Source organism: Diadema antillarum, unplaced genomic scaffold (assembly GCF_040938485.1).
Source record: "Diadema antillarum isolate AM-2024a unplaced genomic scaffold, OU_Dant_1.0 scf00000172, whole genome shotgun sequence".
Classification (NCBI taxonomy): Eukaryota; Metazoa; Echinodermata; class Echinoidea; order Diadematoida; family Diadematidae; genus Diadema; species Diadema antillarum.
This window is the reverse complement of record NW_027271061.1, coordinates 1,684,244-1,702,710: the sequence shown is the minus strand read 5'-3', so window position 1 is coordinate 1,702,710 and position 18,467 is coordinate 1,684,244. Positions and strand designations below refer to the sequence as shown.

The window sequence follows — 18,467 nt, the reverse complement described above, 5'->3', positions numbered from 1 at the left end:
GTTTGGAGATACTGTCATGATCATCGCTCTTCTGTCCTTGGCTGTGTTCTATTGCACTTTAATACCACCTGTTTGTGTGTTCACTGGGACAGGTTCCGAGCCACTCTCTACCCCTGCCACGAGACTCAGGCTGAAAGGCGGGAGACAGCCATCGGAGTCATGACCAGGATTGAGGATCTACAAGTGGTGAGCCCAGCAATAAGTCCTCTGTGGTTGCTATGGTAACCTCATCATTTGTGTCCCTTTTGTGAACGTGAGGACATACAATCATGTAAAGAGATGACTGGATAAGAAGACTATTGGTTTTAGTGTGCTTATGCAAGATGAAAGTTGATGTGTTTTTGAAATCTTAATTCTTTTCAAGGTTCAGTTTACATGTGGACCTGTTGTCATGTTTGAACACATCTTTGAAAGATGATATTTGGCGAGGAAATGTTTAAACTTTAAAGGGGCATAGTCCCGGTAGTGTAGAGGGCGCTGTTGATGATACTGCCGATCACCCTTAGCATTGATACGAAGATTACCGAAGTTGAGCTGTCATCAAGAGTAAAGTGCGTAGCTGTTGCTAAGTAACATTGCCTTCGTTGTCTTCTCTGCGCATCGCGCATTCTGTAGTAATGCCAGGGTGCGTGCATATCTGCTTGTTATTATGACATCACAAAAGAAGTTTGCTAAAGCTGTCATCCCCCTCAGCCGAATCATGAGCCAAACTGTGATCGGACTACTGACTACAGTGAATCGGACTTCTTCGGACTCGGGGGAAGTGGGCCAAAGCGTAAGCGCTAAAGAGGAGTCGATAGCATAGGTCTCTATAGGAAACTTGCGCCGTGCGCCCACGTACGCATTTGACTAAAACACCGGGACCGTGCACCTTTAATTTAGTTAGATTAAAACCAGCTCCCCGAACTAGAAGGAATCTACTTTCATGTTCATTTGTCTGACAGTTTGTGAGTATGATATATCAAAGACTTATGTCATTCATTGGAAGAGCAGATCTGATTAGCCTGACATTTTGCTGAAAATACCCATCTCTAGTGTAAACCTATCTGATATTCCAGGAAGCCAACTCCAAGAAACTAATCAGAGAATGTAAAGACCCACCATTCCTCTCTTATTTTCCTGTCGTAAGGGCATCTCCAAACATTTTTAATCCATCTGGTGACATTGCTAGGTACTGGGCCAAACGGAGGAGCACCGCCAGCGAGTGCTGGTGTCAGCAGCCAGGAACGTAAGGGTGTGGTTCATCAAGGTGCGCAAGCTGAAGGCCATCTACCACACCCTGAACCTCTTCAACCTGGACGTCACCCAGAGGTGTCTCATCGCCGAGTGCTGGTGCCCAACCTCCGACCTTGACAAGATCCAGATGGCGCTGCGCAGAGGCACCGTAAGTGTCTCCCATTTGGGGGGTTTTGCCCCCATTTTTTAAGGCTCACCAAATGCCCATTTCATTTTCACCCTATATGACATGTCAAAATAGCATCTTATAATGTATAGTGTAACTACTGTATTTGTCATATATTTTACAATTATAGTATTTCACAAATCGGGACGTAGAAGACAACTTCACATGTGATTTAATTCACAGTCAAGAAACACAGTGATAAAATCAGAAATAAGTGTTATCCTAATTCACGAAAAAGATGAGTGATTTTCTACCTTGAATTTCGAGGTACAGTGCATCCATTTTATGGGAGACAATATACAGTTCGACCTCGATAATCCGGCCATGTCGGGACCGGCACTCATCTGGATAAGATGGGAGACACAATGTTAATGTGTATAGCTGCCGTCCAAACTGTCGTCACAGTGCACTGGCAGCTAGGCAGGTAGCGTACCCCGCAACGGTGGTGTAATCTATGCTAGCCTGTGCAAAATTGTAGTCCCTTCTTCACAAAAATAAAGTATATCTTAATGTGAAAATCATACATGTTTTACCTCATTAAAAAAGATTTTTTTTTAAAGTCCTTAACTGCGTGAACATGTCTGGATAATAGAGATTTCCGGATAAAAGGAGGCCGGATAATCGAGGTCGAACTGTATTTGCAAGTTGCCAACTTTGCAAATATCAGTCAACTCGCATGGCTTCACAAACACAAAAACACTGAAAAATATACCATGCAGACTGTCCCTCTTTGCAGTTCACCAGTTGGATAAATTTCACAAAAGAACTGTTCTTTATAGACGGAATGTATTTCCCAGTATCCCTGACCCAGCTCTGCATTTCAAAGTTCAGTTTACCCAGTTATGCCTGTAAAAAAAAAATATTGATAGTATACCATCACTACCTTGTGAAACATCTTTGCAAAAAACAGTCAATTGAAGTAAATTCAGCATAAGTCAAAATCTCATTGCATTCATCTTTAAACATTTTGCAGTTCAAAACCCACTACTGGGTATTACCTTGGAAAAGGAAAGAGTACAAGTCATGTATACAACACTACAGATGAAAGCTGTTTGAGTTCAGAGAACTTCAAAATACTCTACATCAGTAGTAACTTTTATAGGCACCTAACAAAATACATCTTACAAATATTTTTGTATTAAATAATAAATAAGTGGAAGATACAGGGAGAAAAAAAAACCTACTGTGTATCCTCTCTTCTGCTGTGTACCAGTTCCAGGCGACACAATATAAACTTTGTCATTGTGTTGAAGTGTAATTTTTATCCTTCTTTTTCCATTTTTATCCAGGAGCGTAGTGGGTCCACTGTCCCATCCATCCTGAATCGTATGGACACCCAAGAGACACCGCCCACCTACCACAAGACCAACAAATTTACCGTCGGCTACCAGAATCTGGTGGATGCCTATGGTGTCACTCAGTACAGGGAGGTCAACCCATGTAAGTACTTGTGTGCCTCAATTCGCTCTTCTTAACCCGTTCTTACGGGAACCTGGTATACCAGGTTCCCCAAAATGTAGACAAGAGTGCCAGTATTCATGGCCTAAATTCATGTGTGTTTGTGTTGTGCCGCCCAGAAAAATGGCTTTGGTAGAAAGAGTACTGCATCAACAGATGTTGTAGTGGAGAATATTGAATGAAGTTTTGTGTTTTTCCTTTTCTTTTCTCTTATCAAGCAGGACCAGATTAAACTTCCAGAGTTCATTCTGAAAATCCTTTTCTCTGTCATTTATTTTACTAATGCTTGAGCAATGACTTCTAGAAATTTAGTGATGAAGAGAAGTTTTAGAAAGAAAACGGTTTGGATTATGGCATTACAAAGGTTGTGCATATCAGTCCCTAGTGCTGACAAAGAATTTCTTGTCTTCTTTTCTCAGCTTGAAGAAGATATTTATATAATTCCATTTTTCCAAAGTGATAGAGCCAATATGTACCAAAATTTTTTTACTGTTTTTATATTATTTCTGTTACTGTCTTTGTATTTATTTCTCGAGTTACTGTCACAATTCAACATATGTTGGTCAAAAATGATATTATTTTCATTGAACGTAGAGGTCTTATGCATGTATTGTCTTGCTGATGATGGTAGTGTGTGTGTAGTGCAGTACTAGTAGCAAACTTATTGAAAAGTATGTTAAACGTGTCTCTCAGTCTGACAACATAATGTGTTTGCATCCAGGCGTCCTGATTGCCATATGGTTTGAGTATAGGTAATGCATTTCCAATGGTGCTTGTCTCTTTGTGCTGTGAAAAGAAGAAGAAGAAGAAGAAGAAGAAGAAGAAGAAGAAGAAGAAGAAGAGAAAAAAAAATATATATATATGTGTGTGTGTGTGTGTGTGTGTTTACAATGGAAAGCACTATTCAAATGTATAAGATTCCAACTATGGGGGGTGAAAACTGACAAAAAGTATGTCGCATTTAATATCTGTCGGACTAAATATTCTTATATACCTTACTCACACAGCCCCCTTCACCATCATCACCTACCCGTTCCTGTTCTCGATCATGTTTGGTGACTTCGGCCACGGTTTCATCATGTTTCTCTTCGGCTTCTGGCTGGTGGTCCGGGAGAAGCAACTGCACGCCACTCTGGCTAATCACGAGGTCTGTGAATAAGACTACATCTAGATCTTACTTCAACCTAGGATGTAGTCAATCATCCATTGTTAAAGGGAAGTGCTGACAATGTCACTTTGTGTAAACCGTAAAGATCCCTTGGATAGTCTTTCAAAAGTGACTGGGTGTTGGATTATTCAAGTGAGATTGCAGGAGATATTTTGCTATGTACACTGTAGACAACTTGAGTTGGCAGAGATTCACATCCTTTTTTCTTTTTTTTCTTGGAGCCCTGCAAGAATATTTTTAAAAGAGAGTCTGGATTATGTGTAATTTTCAGTGTCTGAGAAAGAAACCAAATTGATTTAAGTGAAATGTCATACAGCTACTCACTATTTCATCACCACGTTTGCTCGCAAGAAATATAGGTCAGTAATTGAGAATATCTTTCAGTGTCATATTGTAATTTTAGAACCAAACTAAGGGGCATGAACTGTTGGGATGTACAGCGTTATGTCTTTTTTTTTTCTTACCCACAACATGTTACCTCATTAAGTGGGTAGATGCATCTATGCATTCATTTCCTACCATTGCCTCATCAGAAAGGCAGTCTTGATTATTGTTCCTACTTTAATATAACACTATGATTCCACCCCTCCCCCCAGATGTTTGGAATGGTGTACAGCGGTCGCTACCTGATCATGCTGATGGGGCTGTTCTCCCTCTACACGGGTGTCATCTACAACGACTGTTTCTCCAAGTCCTTCAACATTTTTGGCACCTCCTGGAATGTCTCTGGAATGAATTACCCGTAAGTCTTGTCACTCACATGCAGAACCAATATGAGCTTTTTCCCAAGATGAGTCCCCCCCCCCCCCCCCCCCCCTCATTATAACTGCGTAGTACTTTCCATAGTAATTGGATTGAAAAATAAAGAAGATGGGCGAGGTAGGTGGAGGAAGGTTATGATACCCGGACTCATGTTTGTGTCGAAAGTGGGCACCTCAATTGGCTAGATGGCAATATATTGGCAACATGGAGGCGATTTTAGTCTCCCTCGTCATGGAGACATCTGTGTGACATCTCTGGAATGTACATGTAGCCGAGTCTGTGGGACGTTGCGAGAAAATCGAACATGTAAGATTTTTGATGTGCTTTGATGACTGATATTTCTTAACTCTTTTGGATCCAGCAGTTTTTCCCTGTAGACAAAAATTTCATCTTTCTACCTCTGCTTTTGTAACTCTCGACATGTGTATTTGTATATTTCTCATGTCTTTCCTCCAGGGATAGCTTGTTGGACCAAGAGACCTCCCTGGTTTTGGACCCAAAGTATGCTTGGGGTAATAACACAGACCCATACCCCTTTGGAGTTGATCCAGTAAGTGCTTCATTGTATATGCAGTCAAATTTCAGTCACACATTGAATATATGTTACCAAGCAGATCCTTCATAGTGAGAGCCAAATATTTGCCTTCAAATATGGCAACAGTTTTGCAAATACTCTCACATTTATGTGTGCTGTGAGCATGGAATAAGTTATGAATCATGGAATATCCTTGGTGTATTTATACTACAGATTATAATTAAGGTTTGTTGTCTTGGTAGTTTCATACTTTCATCAAAACAGGTTACTAGTTTGGTGGATTTACAACTTCGAACATCGGTAGTGTGAGCTGCATCAGGCCAAAATGTATATGTATGGATTATGTATAATCTGCTTTTTTTGTTTTATCGTGTTCAATTTTGACAAAGCCCCATGTTCACTCCCGAGTTTGAATAATGGATTTTTGTACCTCAATATGCCTGAACTCGTATTTCTTGTAAGTGAATGTCATTCTCTTTTCTACCCACAACCTCCCAGATCTGGCAGCTGGCATCCAACAAGATCAACTTCCTCAACTCCTTCAAGATGAAGCTCTCTGTCATCTTGGGCATCAGTCAGATGACCTTTGGTGTCACCCTCAGCCTCTTCAATCACAGGTGAGCTCATCACTAACACCAAAGTGATGTGAATGGAAGGAATGGACACATCAATTTGGTTTGTGATGCTTGTTTGGACTTATTGTGGATTTATTGTGGCAAAGTCCTACAAGTTCCTCTGTATCCACAAAGCAACAACTTCAATTACGAAACAAGAAGAATCGTCTCAGTGCTATTCTATCAAGTAGTGTGACCCTGCTATCCCAGCTACCCCATGCAGCCTGCTTTTGACATCCACATTCAAAGGGCTCTTGTCCCTTCCCCTACGGTCATTCCTCCCTTCCTCCATCTCCCCCCCCCCCCACGCATGCACACACACACAAACACACACACACACACACACACACACACACACACACACTCACACACACACACAGAGTCACTCTTTCAACAACAACAACAACCCCAAAAAAAGAGAGACAAAGAACTTAAAAGAGACTTAGAATTTGTGTATGTGACCGCCGGTCCCCAGCTCAAAACCCACAAAAGTCACAGATTAGGATTCTTTGTATTGGACCATTTTTGTCATGTGGATAGACCAACTCAGATTTTTAAAGTTTGTCTTTACCTGGGAAAGTCTACCTACTGCTGAAGCTTGATAGCTCAAAACAAAACTGAAATCAAGTTATTTGTAGTTTTTCTGGACCATATTTCTTCAGACAGACTTTGCTTTCACAGGGATATAGGATATATTTTCATTGATACTTCTGCACAGTATGCCTGACTGGCTCTAGTCTTTAAATCCTCATTTCTCCCTTTTCTATGAAACTGCACCTCATGACTCTTATTTCAGTCACTTTTTCGGTGGGTTGGGATTGTCCAGTTTTAACAAGTTTTGTATCATTTCAGTACTTAGAGCTTACTCTTTTAAATTATGTGAAAAGTGGAAATTTATGTTGGTCTACTTTTTGGTGGTCTTGAACTGTGGTGGTCACATATTTCAGTTCTCCTGGAAGTAATATTTTTTTTGTCTTATTTATCCCCTGACCTTTCAGGTACTTCAAGAAGAGTGTCAACATCTGGTGTGAATTCCTGCCCCAGATGATCTTCATGTTGAGCATTTTTGGCTACCTGGTGGTGCTCATCTTTGTCAAGTGGCTCATGTTTGACGTGTGGAACATGCACGACGCCCCCAGTCTCATCCTCACCCTCATCAACATGGGCCTGCTGGGGAAGCCGGACCCTGTCATGTTCCATGGCCAGGTGAGGAGAGTTATGTCCTCACATCTTTCCTTTTCTTTTTCGCTGTGAGAGTGAAGCGGAGCTACCTACTATTAACATGTTTTAATACTGTTTTTTTGCAGTTTGTTTGTTGTTGTTTTTTTCCTCATCAAGTAAAATAATCTGTTCAGGACATTGATTTACATGTTCAGAGTTGGCAACCTTTTTAGAGTCACTCTGGGAAGAGAATATTTGCTTGCATGAAAGCAGTACAAAAAGAAACCAAAATTAAGTTAGTATTGATTAATAGTTAAGTATTCTGAATCCATACAGTTATGCAGATCACTACCAAAATTTGATCACCTGTTCCGTATGTCATTATCAATGTTTCCGGTAAGTTTCATCCAAATACATGAGGCAACTTTTGCAAAAGACAAACAAACAGTCGGCAGCAAAAACAATCTCCTTGGCGGAGGTAACAGGTTCTTTTGTCAATCTGAAAAGACTTATTGATGAAGCTTGAACAAGTCCTTCACCTCTGTCTTGCTTGTCTCTGATCAGGTCCAACTCCAACAGTTCCTGATCCTGCTGGCCTTCGCCTGTATACCTTGGATGCTGATGATCAAACCTTTCATCCTCCGGTTTCAACACAATAAGAAGGTGCAGAAGGTGAGGGAGGACTCTTCAAAGAAGAGGTTATACTGTATCTGGCTGTTATTTTTGTGAGGGTCTAATTTTTCACAAATTTTGTGAATCTCAGTTGGATCACGAATTTAACAACACAAGAAAATGTCTTCATTTGCTAGGGTAAAAGCGCATTTATGTTATCGTCGGCGTCAGTTTGCGAAAACAACATCTCGTGAAAATGTCTGTATGACCTCATGCATGAAAATATCTGTACACGAAAATAACAACGTATACGGTATACTTACCATCTACAGAGGGCGGATTATGTAAGAATTTGTGCGATCACAAGAAGCAGACTTTGCCCAACAAATGTGTGCTCTGTGCGCTCAAAGGTCAATAGTCAAGGGTATACTGCAAGTCTGTACTCCTTGGCTGCTCTTTGGCTGATAGTGTATGTTAGCAAGGAGCGCTGAACCCCATGATTGGCAAGCCCAGCACCTGGCTCCGTGCACTCACAGGGCAATTCTACAGAGTGTATTGTAAGCACGCAAATGCAAATTATGATCACAAAAATGCATATACACTGCATGAATGTCAGTGGTGGTGATCTTGATCAAAGGAAAGTTGCTAGCGTTCAAATAGAATACATTTATGTGTTGTAACTGTCAGTGCTTTCTTTATATTGATCTGATCAAAGGAAATTGTGAAACGAGATTGCCTTTCAAGATATGATGTCGCTGCATTTTGGATTTTAACTTATCATTCTATTCCACACTCTTGCTTAGAATTGCAGTGCATGATAATCTGAGTTAAATGGCCCGTGCTTTTTCATTGGAAAGTTAGCATGATGAGGTCAAGAGAAGCCAAATAATAATGGCAATGCTTACATATCACAAGTATTTACATTACCTGCCCCGACTGTATCTGGTGATGTAATTGTTCATTCTCTTTCTCCTCTTTGCCACGCCAACCTGGCAGGCTGTCATGTATCGTGATGTCCGCGTGCTGTCGGGTCAGACAGAAGAAACGGCGGAGGTGCTCCACCACGACGAGCTGGAATCAGAGACCAGCGGCCTGAAGCCGGCACAGGAGGAAGAAGAGGTATGCATTGCAATCTGACTTCACACTGAGAGCTGATTTAAAGGGACATTCCAGACAATTTTCATAATTTCACATCATGTAGTACATAAATCGACAACTCCATGTACAGATTTGTGGAATTTATTGTGGTTCTTGAGCAGAGAAACAATCATTTGAAAAACCTTAAACAAATTACACTGAACAAGGATGATGACATAGGAGGTTCACATATTTCAGAAATGCAGCAGTGTAATTCCATTACAATACTGCTTGCTTGCGAGTTCACCTGTGTATTAATCTATGCATGCCTTCTTCTTTTGTTCTGCTTCCTTGAGCCCCAACTCATGCATTCTTATGGTGACTCTGCCATGTCATCATCCTTGTTCATTGCAATTTGTTCTAAATTTTGAAAAAATTCTTATTCTTCATCCCAATTATGACAAATTCTGAAACTCTGTCCTCAGTATTACTAATTTATAGTTGTTCACATGTAAAAATCTGAAAATCATCCAGAGGTTTCCTTTAAGTGAGGGAGAAGTAGATTAGATTTCTCATTCTCTCATCACTCAGACTTCAGAGGGTAATGCAAAGATGTATTTTCTTGTCTTACCTAGATGTTAATGTTAATCCTCAACCATATTGCAACATGACATGGGTGAAAGTGGAGTAAGGATGCAAGTAGTGATTAAATTTGTTGGGGTTCCTGTACCTATTAGATAAGTTGTAAATGTAAAGCAACAGTGTGTATACCATCCCAACACAGTCGGTAGTGGACGAGTTCATCTGATTTTATTTGAGGAAATATCTTCCTTAGAAACAAAAACAATATCCTTATTCTTTGATAACCTGGTTACATTTCTTTATCTATGTGTCTATCTGTCTATCTATCTATAATATCTATCTATCTACCTACCTATCTATCTATCTATCTATCTATCTATCTATCTATCTATCTATCTATCTATCTATCTATAATATCTATCTATCCATCTATGTGTGTATGATATCTATGTACCTATCTATTCATCTATTTTTTTCCCCATTCTCTATTTTGTCCATGTCCCTCCATCTGTCTGTTAATCATTCTCTCCTTTCTCTTCATCCAGTTTGAGTTTGGAGAAATCTTTGTCTACCAGGCTATCCACACCATAGAGTACTGTCTAGGATGCATCTCCCACACTGCCTCATACCTACGACTCTGGGCTCTCAGCTTGGCCCATGCTGGTAAGATTTTTAGATCATGTATTGATATATTGGAGAAAGTCTGAGTGTTTTTGTGGATGCAGCAGAACCTATGACTCTTTCTCCTTAGCTTTTTTCAAGACAGGTAAACACTAAGGTTTGAACTTAAATGATAAGACTGGGAAAAGGCTAAACATAAATTTCTGGTATTTTCTATCTCGGCGAGGTCCAAATGACCATTATTTCTTTTTTGGCATTTTTTCATTGTTGTCATGCTTTTTTTGTGGGTTCTTTATGCCCGAAATTAGTAAGTGTTAGGGGGAAAAACAATTGAAAAAGTTGCAAAAACAGAAAGTTTTTGTTTGTGGATGGTGACAAAGAAATGTATGGGCTTTGTTCAAGGTAGATGTGATTCATCCTGGGTATTCAACACATTTGAAAACGTGATAAACTAGGTCTATTTGAGGGCATATAAGTGTCAAACAGACTAACTCTGCAATGGAATTTGACAGCTAAGCTTATATCGGAATTTTAGCTGGCAGTTGATTGCACTCTGAGTGTTTCAGGTTGTACTTTTGTAGCTTGCAAGAGCCTATTTCAGAAGGAGATTTCTGCATGTGTGTTCTCAAAATGTGGCTGAGTATATGATAAACTGCTAAAGCTCTAATGTTGGGACTTGTTGGTTGCCTACCGCTACACAGAGCTGTCAGAAGTGCTGTGGAACATGATGCTTGCCATTGGACTGAGAATGAGTGGCTACTTGGGCGCGTTCGCCACCTGGGCCATCTTTGCGGTCTGGGCCATACTGACCGTCAGCATCCTGCTCTTTATGGAGGGCCTCTCAGCCTTCCTCCACACGCTGCGACTGCACTGGTGAGGGCGCTTTCCAGTTACCCCCAACGCTTGGCCGTCTTGCCAACGTGTGCTACAATTATTTGTATTTGGTTCGCTCACACAACTAAAACTCTCTGTAATTGAAAATCTTGCTCGCTAAATGAGTAAATTCTGTCCTTGTTTGTTGAGGTATTTACGGGTAAAGCTTCTTTAGATAAAAAAGAAGGAAATAATCAGAAAACATGGGATATTTTTTATCATAACTTCAAGAATATGCCTTGTTATATTACAAGAGACGTGTCACTAGAAAGATTTTATTTTGCTCCATCTGATCATCGACTCAGTTTATAATGTTTAAAGATGTGGCTTTGCCAATTTGTGCACAAATCTTCCATTGTCAAGGCATAGAGTGCAGTGTAACTCCATATTGAAGTTGACTTCAAGGGGTAGAGTTCAATGAAATGCACAGAATAGTCAAAATTCCATTTTAGAATTGGGCTCGAGAGAACTTTCGATTTCTAAGTTTTCACAAATTATTGATATTGATCACATTGTTCAAGTAGCGAGCAATTACAGTTGGTGATGATGTTATCACCTTTACATACACATTCCCATTTTCCTGACATGAAATTAAATGTAAAGAGTCACATTCATTTTATCAAACAGTTGTTTTGTAGAATGTTGGGGGGAGGGGGAAGGGTTGAATTTGCTAAATCGTTGGCTGATATGATATTTATGGAATTTCCATGTATGTGAGATATGGAGAGCTTTCAATAACTGAAATATTATACTTTTTAGACTGTCTAGACTCTGTGGGGGTACCGTAGGGCCCATCGCAAACTCCCTGTCGCATATGGGGTAATCCCACAAGACTGACACCCACAAGTCATACGGCCCACAAGTTTGACATTGAAAGAAGGTCCACGAGTCATACAGCCCATGCGTTGGACATTAGGCAAATAAGGCCCATGAGTTCAACACTAGGTAAAATAGCCCACGAGTGTAACATTACAACACAGGGCTTAGTGTGTCGGTCTTGTGGGCCTTGTTTGCTTAGTGTTGAACTCATTGGTTGTATGACTTGTGGGCTGTGTAACTCGTGGGCTGTATGATTCGTGGGTGTCGAACTTGTGATGTGCACCCTCGTTAACACCCCAAACACATCATTAAGACTGTTCAATTTTTCAAGAGAATGACTGAACCTGCTTTAACCAGTGAGCCCCCCTCTGAAGGTCTCTATATCAATCTGTTCAATGTGATTTTCCATCTCTCCTGCGATGTTTTTGTGTGTCTGAATGTATCTCTGTTTCTTTTGTTCCTTCTCTCAAAAACTCAGGGTGGAGTTCCAGAGCAAGTTCTTCCACGGCGAGGGGTACGCCTTCACCCCCTTCTCTTTTGAAGCCATCATGAAGTCCAGCGAGGATTAAGATGTCTTTCCCTCCAGCATGAGTGGCCTTATGACATCTATCCTTTCCTCCCTGGCAATGTGGAGCCCAGAGAGAACATATAATTATATTTTGAGAAAAGAATCTAATACTCTAAATCTGATCTATATATTTGTAAGAAGAGCTCAAGATGAGTGTAAGTGTGGACGTAAATTCTTGGTTGATTGGGAGATGCATTGCACAAAAATAATGAGAACATTCCAGTAGATTGTAAATGAAAGTCACTATCGATTACACAATTGTTTGTGCCAGTGTGCTCATGTCTGCTTAATTCAATTCTTTGCGTACACATGCATTTCATGTAATGAATAGTGATAGTCAATTTTGGACATACACCAGGTATATCCTTCCTGGACAGTTATATTGCCCAAGGAAGCGCTGAGCCAATGAAGCTGAGCCTCTGAAGAAGTGACTGTAATACCTTGGTCAATTTCATATTTGTATGGTAATAGTATTTTTGGAGTCCTTATCATGGATTTGAAAAGATTGTTGTTCTAATTTTTCGGCACTTATACAGTAGTTGTATCATCTTGTTAATGGAATAGTTTTATACAGAACAAGTTTAAAGGAATATAAAATCCTTGTTTGTTCTCTGGTAGGATCTAGCATACAGAAAAAAAAACAACAAGCAAGAAGATAGGCAAATTAAAAAAAAAAAATTCCAGGAACTTACCACAGTATGTGTTACGTAGTATCTAGTTTCTGTACGTTTAAATATGTAGTTTGAATGTTAGGCAGTCTGGATCCACTGTACTCCATATGAAGTGGCTTGTTGCCAGTTTCGTAGCAGAAAGCTTTTATGCCCTCTCACTAACAAGATATCCCATCATTCAAAGTGCATATCACAACAGCGTGCCCATCACACCACTGTCGGGCACAAGAACAATAGATTTATAAATCGGAGATTATTAGTGCAGTCTTCATCCCGCTATTTTGTACATTTGAATGCGGCTAGTACTCGACTGGCACGCAAGTCTGATAAGATATACCAGGACTATTATCAGTGGTAAATATACTGCGACTTGCGCCTACCCAGCTGAATACAGCTGATCAATTTTAAATATCCATTGCAATGTCAGAAAGATTTGCAGTTGGCTGAAAAGCAGTATTGTCATCTCGACCAAAGATAACTCTACCCTAAACTGCCTCACTATGTCATTCACTGAAGAAATGTTTTGATAAGTAACTTCAAACTGCAATACTATGACTTCTTTGCACAGAGAATTTGGAGAACTGAGTGTATTTGCGAGTTTGCAATATGACAGATTGCAAACATTTTGATGACCAGAACTTGAGGCAAATCTATGAGAGACGCTGCAATAGTAGAATCTGTTTATGGTGCATATCCAATTTATGTATAATTTGCTCTGTTGCTTTTATGTTGTATATCTGGAGATTCTGCGTATGCATCATTTCTTGTTGTCTTTCTTCTGTAACCCTTCTATTCTTTTAAACACACATGGAAAAGGAATGTAAGGACCATGTTCTCTCATAAAATCTGTGTGTAGAATGCCCGACTGGAATGTTTAATTCACACAATCACATATTGACAGTTCGCATCAGTGCATATCTTCACTAACGATATTTGCACGCATACGTGGCTCATTTAAACATTATCTTTAAAATCCAGTGCATATTCTCTCTATATATATTTCTATCTCTATCTCTATCTCTATCTCTCACTATGGTAGGTTAATGAGATAATTCTTAAAACTGGTGATTCGACAGTCACTTGTCTACTGCTTGGAAATAAATAAAGCTTATGAGGAATAGCATCTTTGAATTACATGTTGCTCTCATTTTATTTCAGCAGTCAAATGCATATGTATTCGTGTCATTATGAATTTTGATGCATACATGCAGTGTGTAATGCAAGGTTTAGTTATCCATTCATATAGGGAATTAAAAGACACATACATGTGTACATAATATTTACCATGCCATTTACATGGATGTTGGAATGAGTTGAAAAGCTACAAGTTACATGTTCCTGTTTTCAAGACCATGTCAAATAAAATAAAGAGAGTTGTAATTGCAAAAATGACACACTTGTAAAAACTCCACATGGGATCAACTATTCAGTCTGAATAGCCTCCCCAGGAAAAAAAAAGCAAACAAACAAACAAGGAAAAATGACAAAACACATGAACAACACAACACTATTTTTGCATATCAACACACATTTAATATCTCACATAATAAGGTATTAAATTATACATGTACAACAAAATTTCCCAGCTCTCTGAAAAAGAGGCGGTATGAATTTAAGAAGAAGACAAAATGTATGTCATCCAGAAAGTAACACACTAATCTCCTGGACATGTACTTGGCATGTTCCAAGAATTCCTTGAAAACAGAACATAAGAACTGCCGTAAAAAGAATGCTTTCCCACCAAAGTTTGCTTTCTTGGAAACAATACATTCACATGACACTCAACAGTATTGATTTAATATGTATTTCGATATACTGCAGGGTTATTATTGTATTATCGCGGGGGGGGGGGGGGGGGGGGGGGTGTATTGTGAACAGGATTTTGATTTGATTATCTGACCACTTTCTCATAAGTACTTCAACCTTCTTACCATCCACTCTTCTGCAAAAAATTCTACAGGTCTCACTACAACAAATATGACAACCTCACAATTCACATCAAAGCTATTCGTTTGATTCTCGGACAGTGTTTTTATATTTCAGGTGTTAGTTCCCTAGTTCCTAGTAAATAGAGTGCATACATTTTACTCAATGTTAACTTCTGATACTTCAGCTCTGCAAAAAGACAGTCCCTTCAAGCAACACTTTAGTTTGGAAATAGCATGTGACTTGGACAATACAGATAGCATTGTAGGAAATATTGCAAGATTAATGCTGTTAACTTTGCACTTTGGGATAAGTCCAACAATATGTCGTGTGAATTCAGCTTCATCAAAAATCATACAAAGACAAACACCGTATACATCATGTATTTAGCAGGGTTTCTACTTTCGCAAGTCAAATGCTATTTGCGAATTTTAAAACAGATGAAATACTAATTCTGATCTTGACATGAATGCAATGTGCACTTACACATTTCTCCATCCATTGCTGTTCTCCACGATGGCGAATTCAAACACTCAGAGAATTGTTCCCATGTGTGAAAAGTTAGGCTCGCTAAATACATGGCGTATACAGCAGATAATAACTTCAGCTCGTAGGCACAGGAGCAAAGAGCCTTCACCACTCTCGTACATTTCACAAGCACATTTACAGACTCCATGAATGGAATAAATGTTGCAAGCCCCGACAGTAACACGAATCTACAAATTAAATAGACTAATCCATATTTACAATCTATCTTACAGCATTTAATTTCCCAATTAGATTGCACCATATCATGCGAGGCTCACCAGCACTGTGAGCAGGCATCACCAGTAAATACAGACTAATAATTCCACTGGCTATGGCAATCACACATGTGTTCATTCATGTCACAGAACAATATGGACCATCTGATCACAACATCACTTTATCATTCAATTCCAGCCACTTTCATCAGCAGATTGATGATATCCATCTATAATTACAATAGAGTGACTGAAAGTGGAACTTTGTAAAGTCATATTTGTTTGTTTTTGCCTTAATGATGTTTTAAGCATAAATTGCTTACAAAAGTAAACAGAAGTTTTTGGGCTTATTTTGATTTTATGGACATGTTAAACACGGAGGACATAAATTCATAACAGGGAAGTTTCATACACAGCAACAAACCTCTGCTACAATCATCAATCCCTGAAATGGTATCACTTTAACCACTCCGACCATGCCCCTCTTAACATCATCGACTGGCCTGCTGCTGTCCTTGTGTACATTGTATGTGCATGTGCTTGCATCAGTGCATGTGTGTGTGTGTGTGTGTGTGTGTGTGTGTGTACAATGTGTGTGTGGGGGGGGGGGGGAAATACCATGTATTTATTTGCCTGATTCATATTATTCATGTCTGTAAATCAGCCAACTCACAAATTCAATTTTAAGAAATGCATGATCAATTGTCTCATTAACTTATGCAATCAGAGTGAAGTTATTGATCCCTTCAATGAAAAGAGGCTGATATTGCTACAAACCTTCTAGGTGCTCCCAGTTAAGTCACTGTAAAAGCTATTATTTTCCTGATGGTTTAATTTTCACCAATTTTGCCAATCACTGTTGGGCCACGAATTTAATAACACGTGAAAATATCACCACCCGATCTTAATCGCATAAAGTGGCAGAGTAAATGGACACAGGCATTACTGCACTTACGATAGTCTCAGTGTCAATCGCGAAAACAACATCGCGTGACAATGTACAAGACCTCATTGACAAAATATCTGTACCAACACACACACAAAAAAAAACCAGCTTTTACAGTACAACTGTATCACGAATGACCCTTCGATATCAACCAGCAGTCGTCAACCGTTTGTGTGATTTCGAGACTCATCTGTATGTACATCACTCATCTGTATGTACATCATAGAGCACTGAATTATACCGTAAGTCTATAACTTACATTTTATTCCTCCACGAAATGCACGCAATAAATACAATGTATGACCACTTGGCACACATTTCCACTCTGCCTTGGCAGACATCTTAGCGCACAAAATGTTTGAGATTTCAGGGTTAAACTTTCACTTCCTTAATGGCCCCTCTTGAAATTACGCTCATTTAAGGGACAGTTCAGACAAAACATGACACTCAATATTTTGACAATGGGCACTCTATGCCTATACAGACACTGTACAAAAATTACACAGCCCCTCATACATTTAAGGAAGATCATTATCATTAAGTCAGCCCATATCTGAAATTTGATTACTTAGTTATGTTTTACAAGTATTGCGTCACTGATTTTCTTCAGGTGAAATGGAAAATGCCTATTCTTTTTGTAGTTCTTGTCATCCGCTGCAGAATTTCCGTGTAATTATATGTTCAAGATGTTATTATTTTCTATGCTGGATAGGATGAGAGTTGTTTCATTTTTTTTTTTCTTTGGCAATGAATAAGCAGGCATCATGAATACACCCATTCCCCAAACTGAGCTAGCTGTGTAGTGACATGTCTTCTGTACTATGGCAACGCCAAATGTTGTTCCTATTGCTCACAGAGTAGCATTCCCATAGCTGTGTGATGGCAGTCTGTCCACAGACACCACATTGGTCACAGAATTACTTTATTTTACAGAAACATAATTGTTAAAAAAAAACAACTAGAAATGTCGCTATGGCGACTGGTATGCCTCCGCCATAATGCATGGTTCTCCTAGGGAAATAGTGAAATTTTGAGGAGTTGACCTTGAACTTTGACCCATGACCCCTAAATTCCCTCGATAATCCCTGCCAGTCAGTACATGTACAATATGTACCAAGTTCCATAAAGATACCTTGAACCATTTGCAAGATATGAAGAAAAAAGTTAAATTTTAACGATTTCACCTGACCTCTGACCTTTTGACCTTTGACCTCATGACCTGAAACTCTCTCTGGAGAATCTTCATTTGGTAATTCATGTATACACTAAGTTTCAAGAAAATACCTTCAGGAATTGCATTGATATGGGGAAAATAGTGAAATGTTGAGCATTTGACCTTGACTTTTGACCTTTGACCTCTGGCCAATTTCACTAAAAAACTTATCAAGTAATTGCCCCATCATATGTCATCTTTTGACAAAGTTTGGTGAAATTTGCTGAATCCAATCTTGAGTTATCACGTAAACGGACACAATTTCATGATTTGACCTTGACCTTTGACCTTTGATCTCGGCCGATTTCACCCAAAATCTAATCAAGTAATTGCCCCATCATACTTTACACCTGGACCAAGTTTGGTAAAATTCCATTCAATATCACTCAAGTTATCGCGTAAACAATGCGGACGGACGTATGGACGGACGGACAACCCGAAAACATAATGCCTCCGGCACCCTTCGGGCGGAGGCATAAAAAAAGATGTCTAATTGCTCACACAAGTATGTAACATGCAAAAGAGAAGTTACATGAATTTGAATTATATTTTTTCATCCGGCATACACTCTCTTTTCATTTTCTTTTTTTTTTTTTCTTGCTTCCAGTGTGTCTCAAATGGTGACACAACACTTGCTCCTGCGACAAATGCTCTAGTCTCATTTTCTCCAAGGACTTAGGGTTAGGGTTAGGGTTACAATAAGGTTCTAGGTTCAG

The 18,467-nt window shown here is 39.4% G+C and overlaps 1 protein-coding gene across 5 annotated transcripts in view; it reads left to right on the top strand.

Annotated features, from left to right (window-relative positions):
• The window catches only part of LOC139722812 (V-type proton ATPase 116 kDa subunit a 1-like), a 30,633-nt gene extending 17,748 nt beyond the window's left edge, over positions 1-12,885 (top strand). For all 5 annotated transcript variants that reach the window (XM_071634104.1, XM_071634105.1, XM_071634107.1 and 2 more), the window contains exons 9-21: positions 93-186; positions 1,172-1,384; positions 2,692-2,842; positions 3,868-4,007; positions 4,625-4,770; positions 5,247-5,340; positions 5,824-5,942; positions 6,938-7,145; positions 7,665-7,772; positions 8,709-8,831; positions 9,917-10,034; positions 10,694-10,865; positions 12,163-12,885. In XM_071634104.1, coding sequence (XP_071490205.1) covers positions 93-186; positions 1,172-1,384; positions 2,692-2,842; positions 3,868-4,007; positions 4,625-4,770; positions 5,247-5,340; positions 5,824-5,942; positions 6,938-7,145; positions 7,665-7,772; positions 8,709-8,831; positions 9,917-10,034; positions 10,694-10,865; positions 12,163-12,253 — 1,777 coding nt within the window. In that variant the 3' untranslated portion in view covers positions 12,254-12,885. The remainder of the gene's footprint in view (positions 1-92; positions 187-1,171; positions 1,385-2,691; positions 2,843-3,867; positions 4,008-4,624; positions 4,771-5,246; positions 5,341-5,823; positions 5,943-6,937; positions 7,146-7,664; positions 7,773-8,708; positions 8,832-9,916; positions 10,035-10,693; positions 10,866-12,162) is intronic.
• The last annotated feature ends 5,582 nt before the right edge of the window (positions 12,886-18,467 follow it).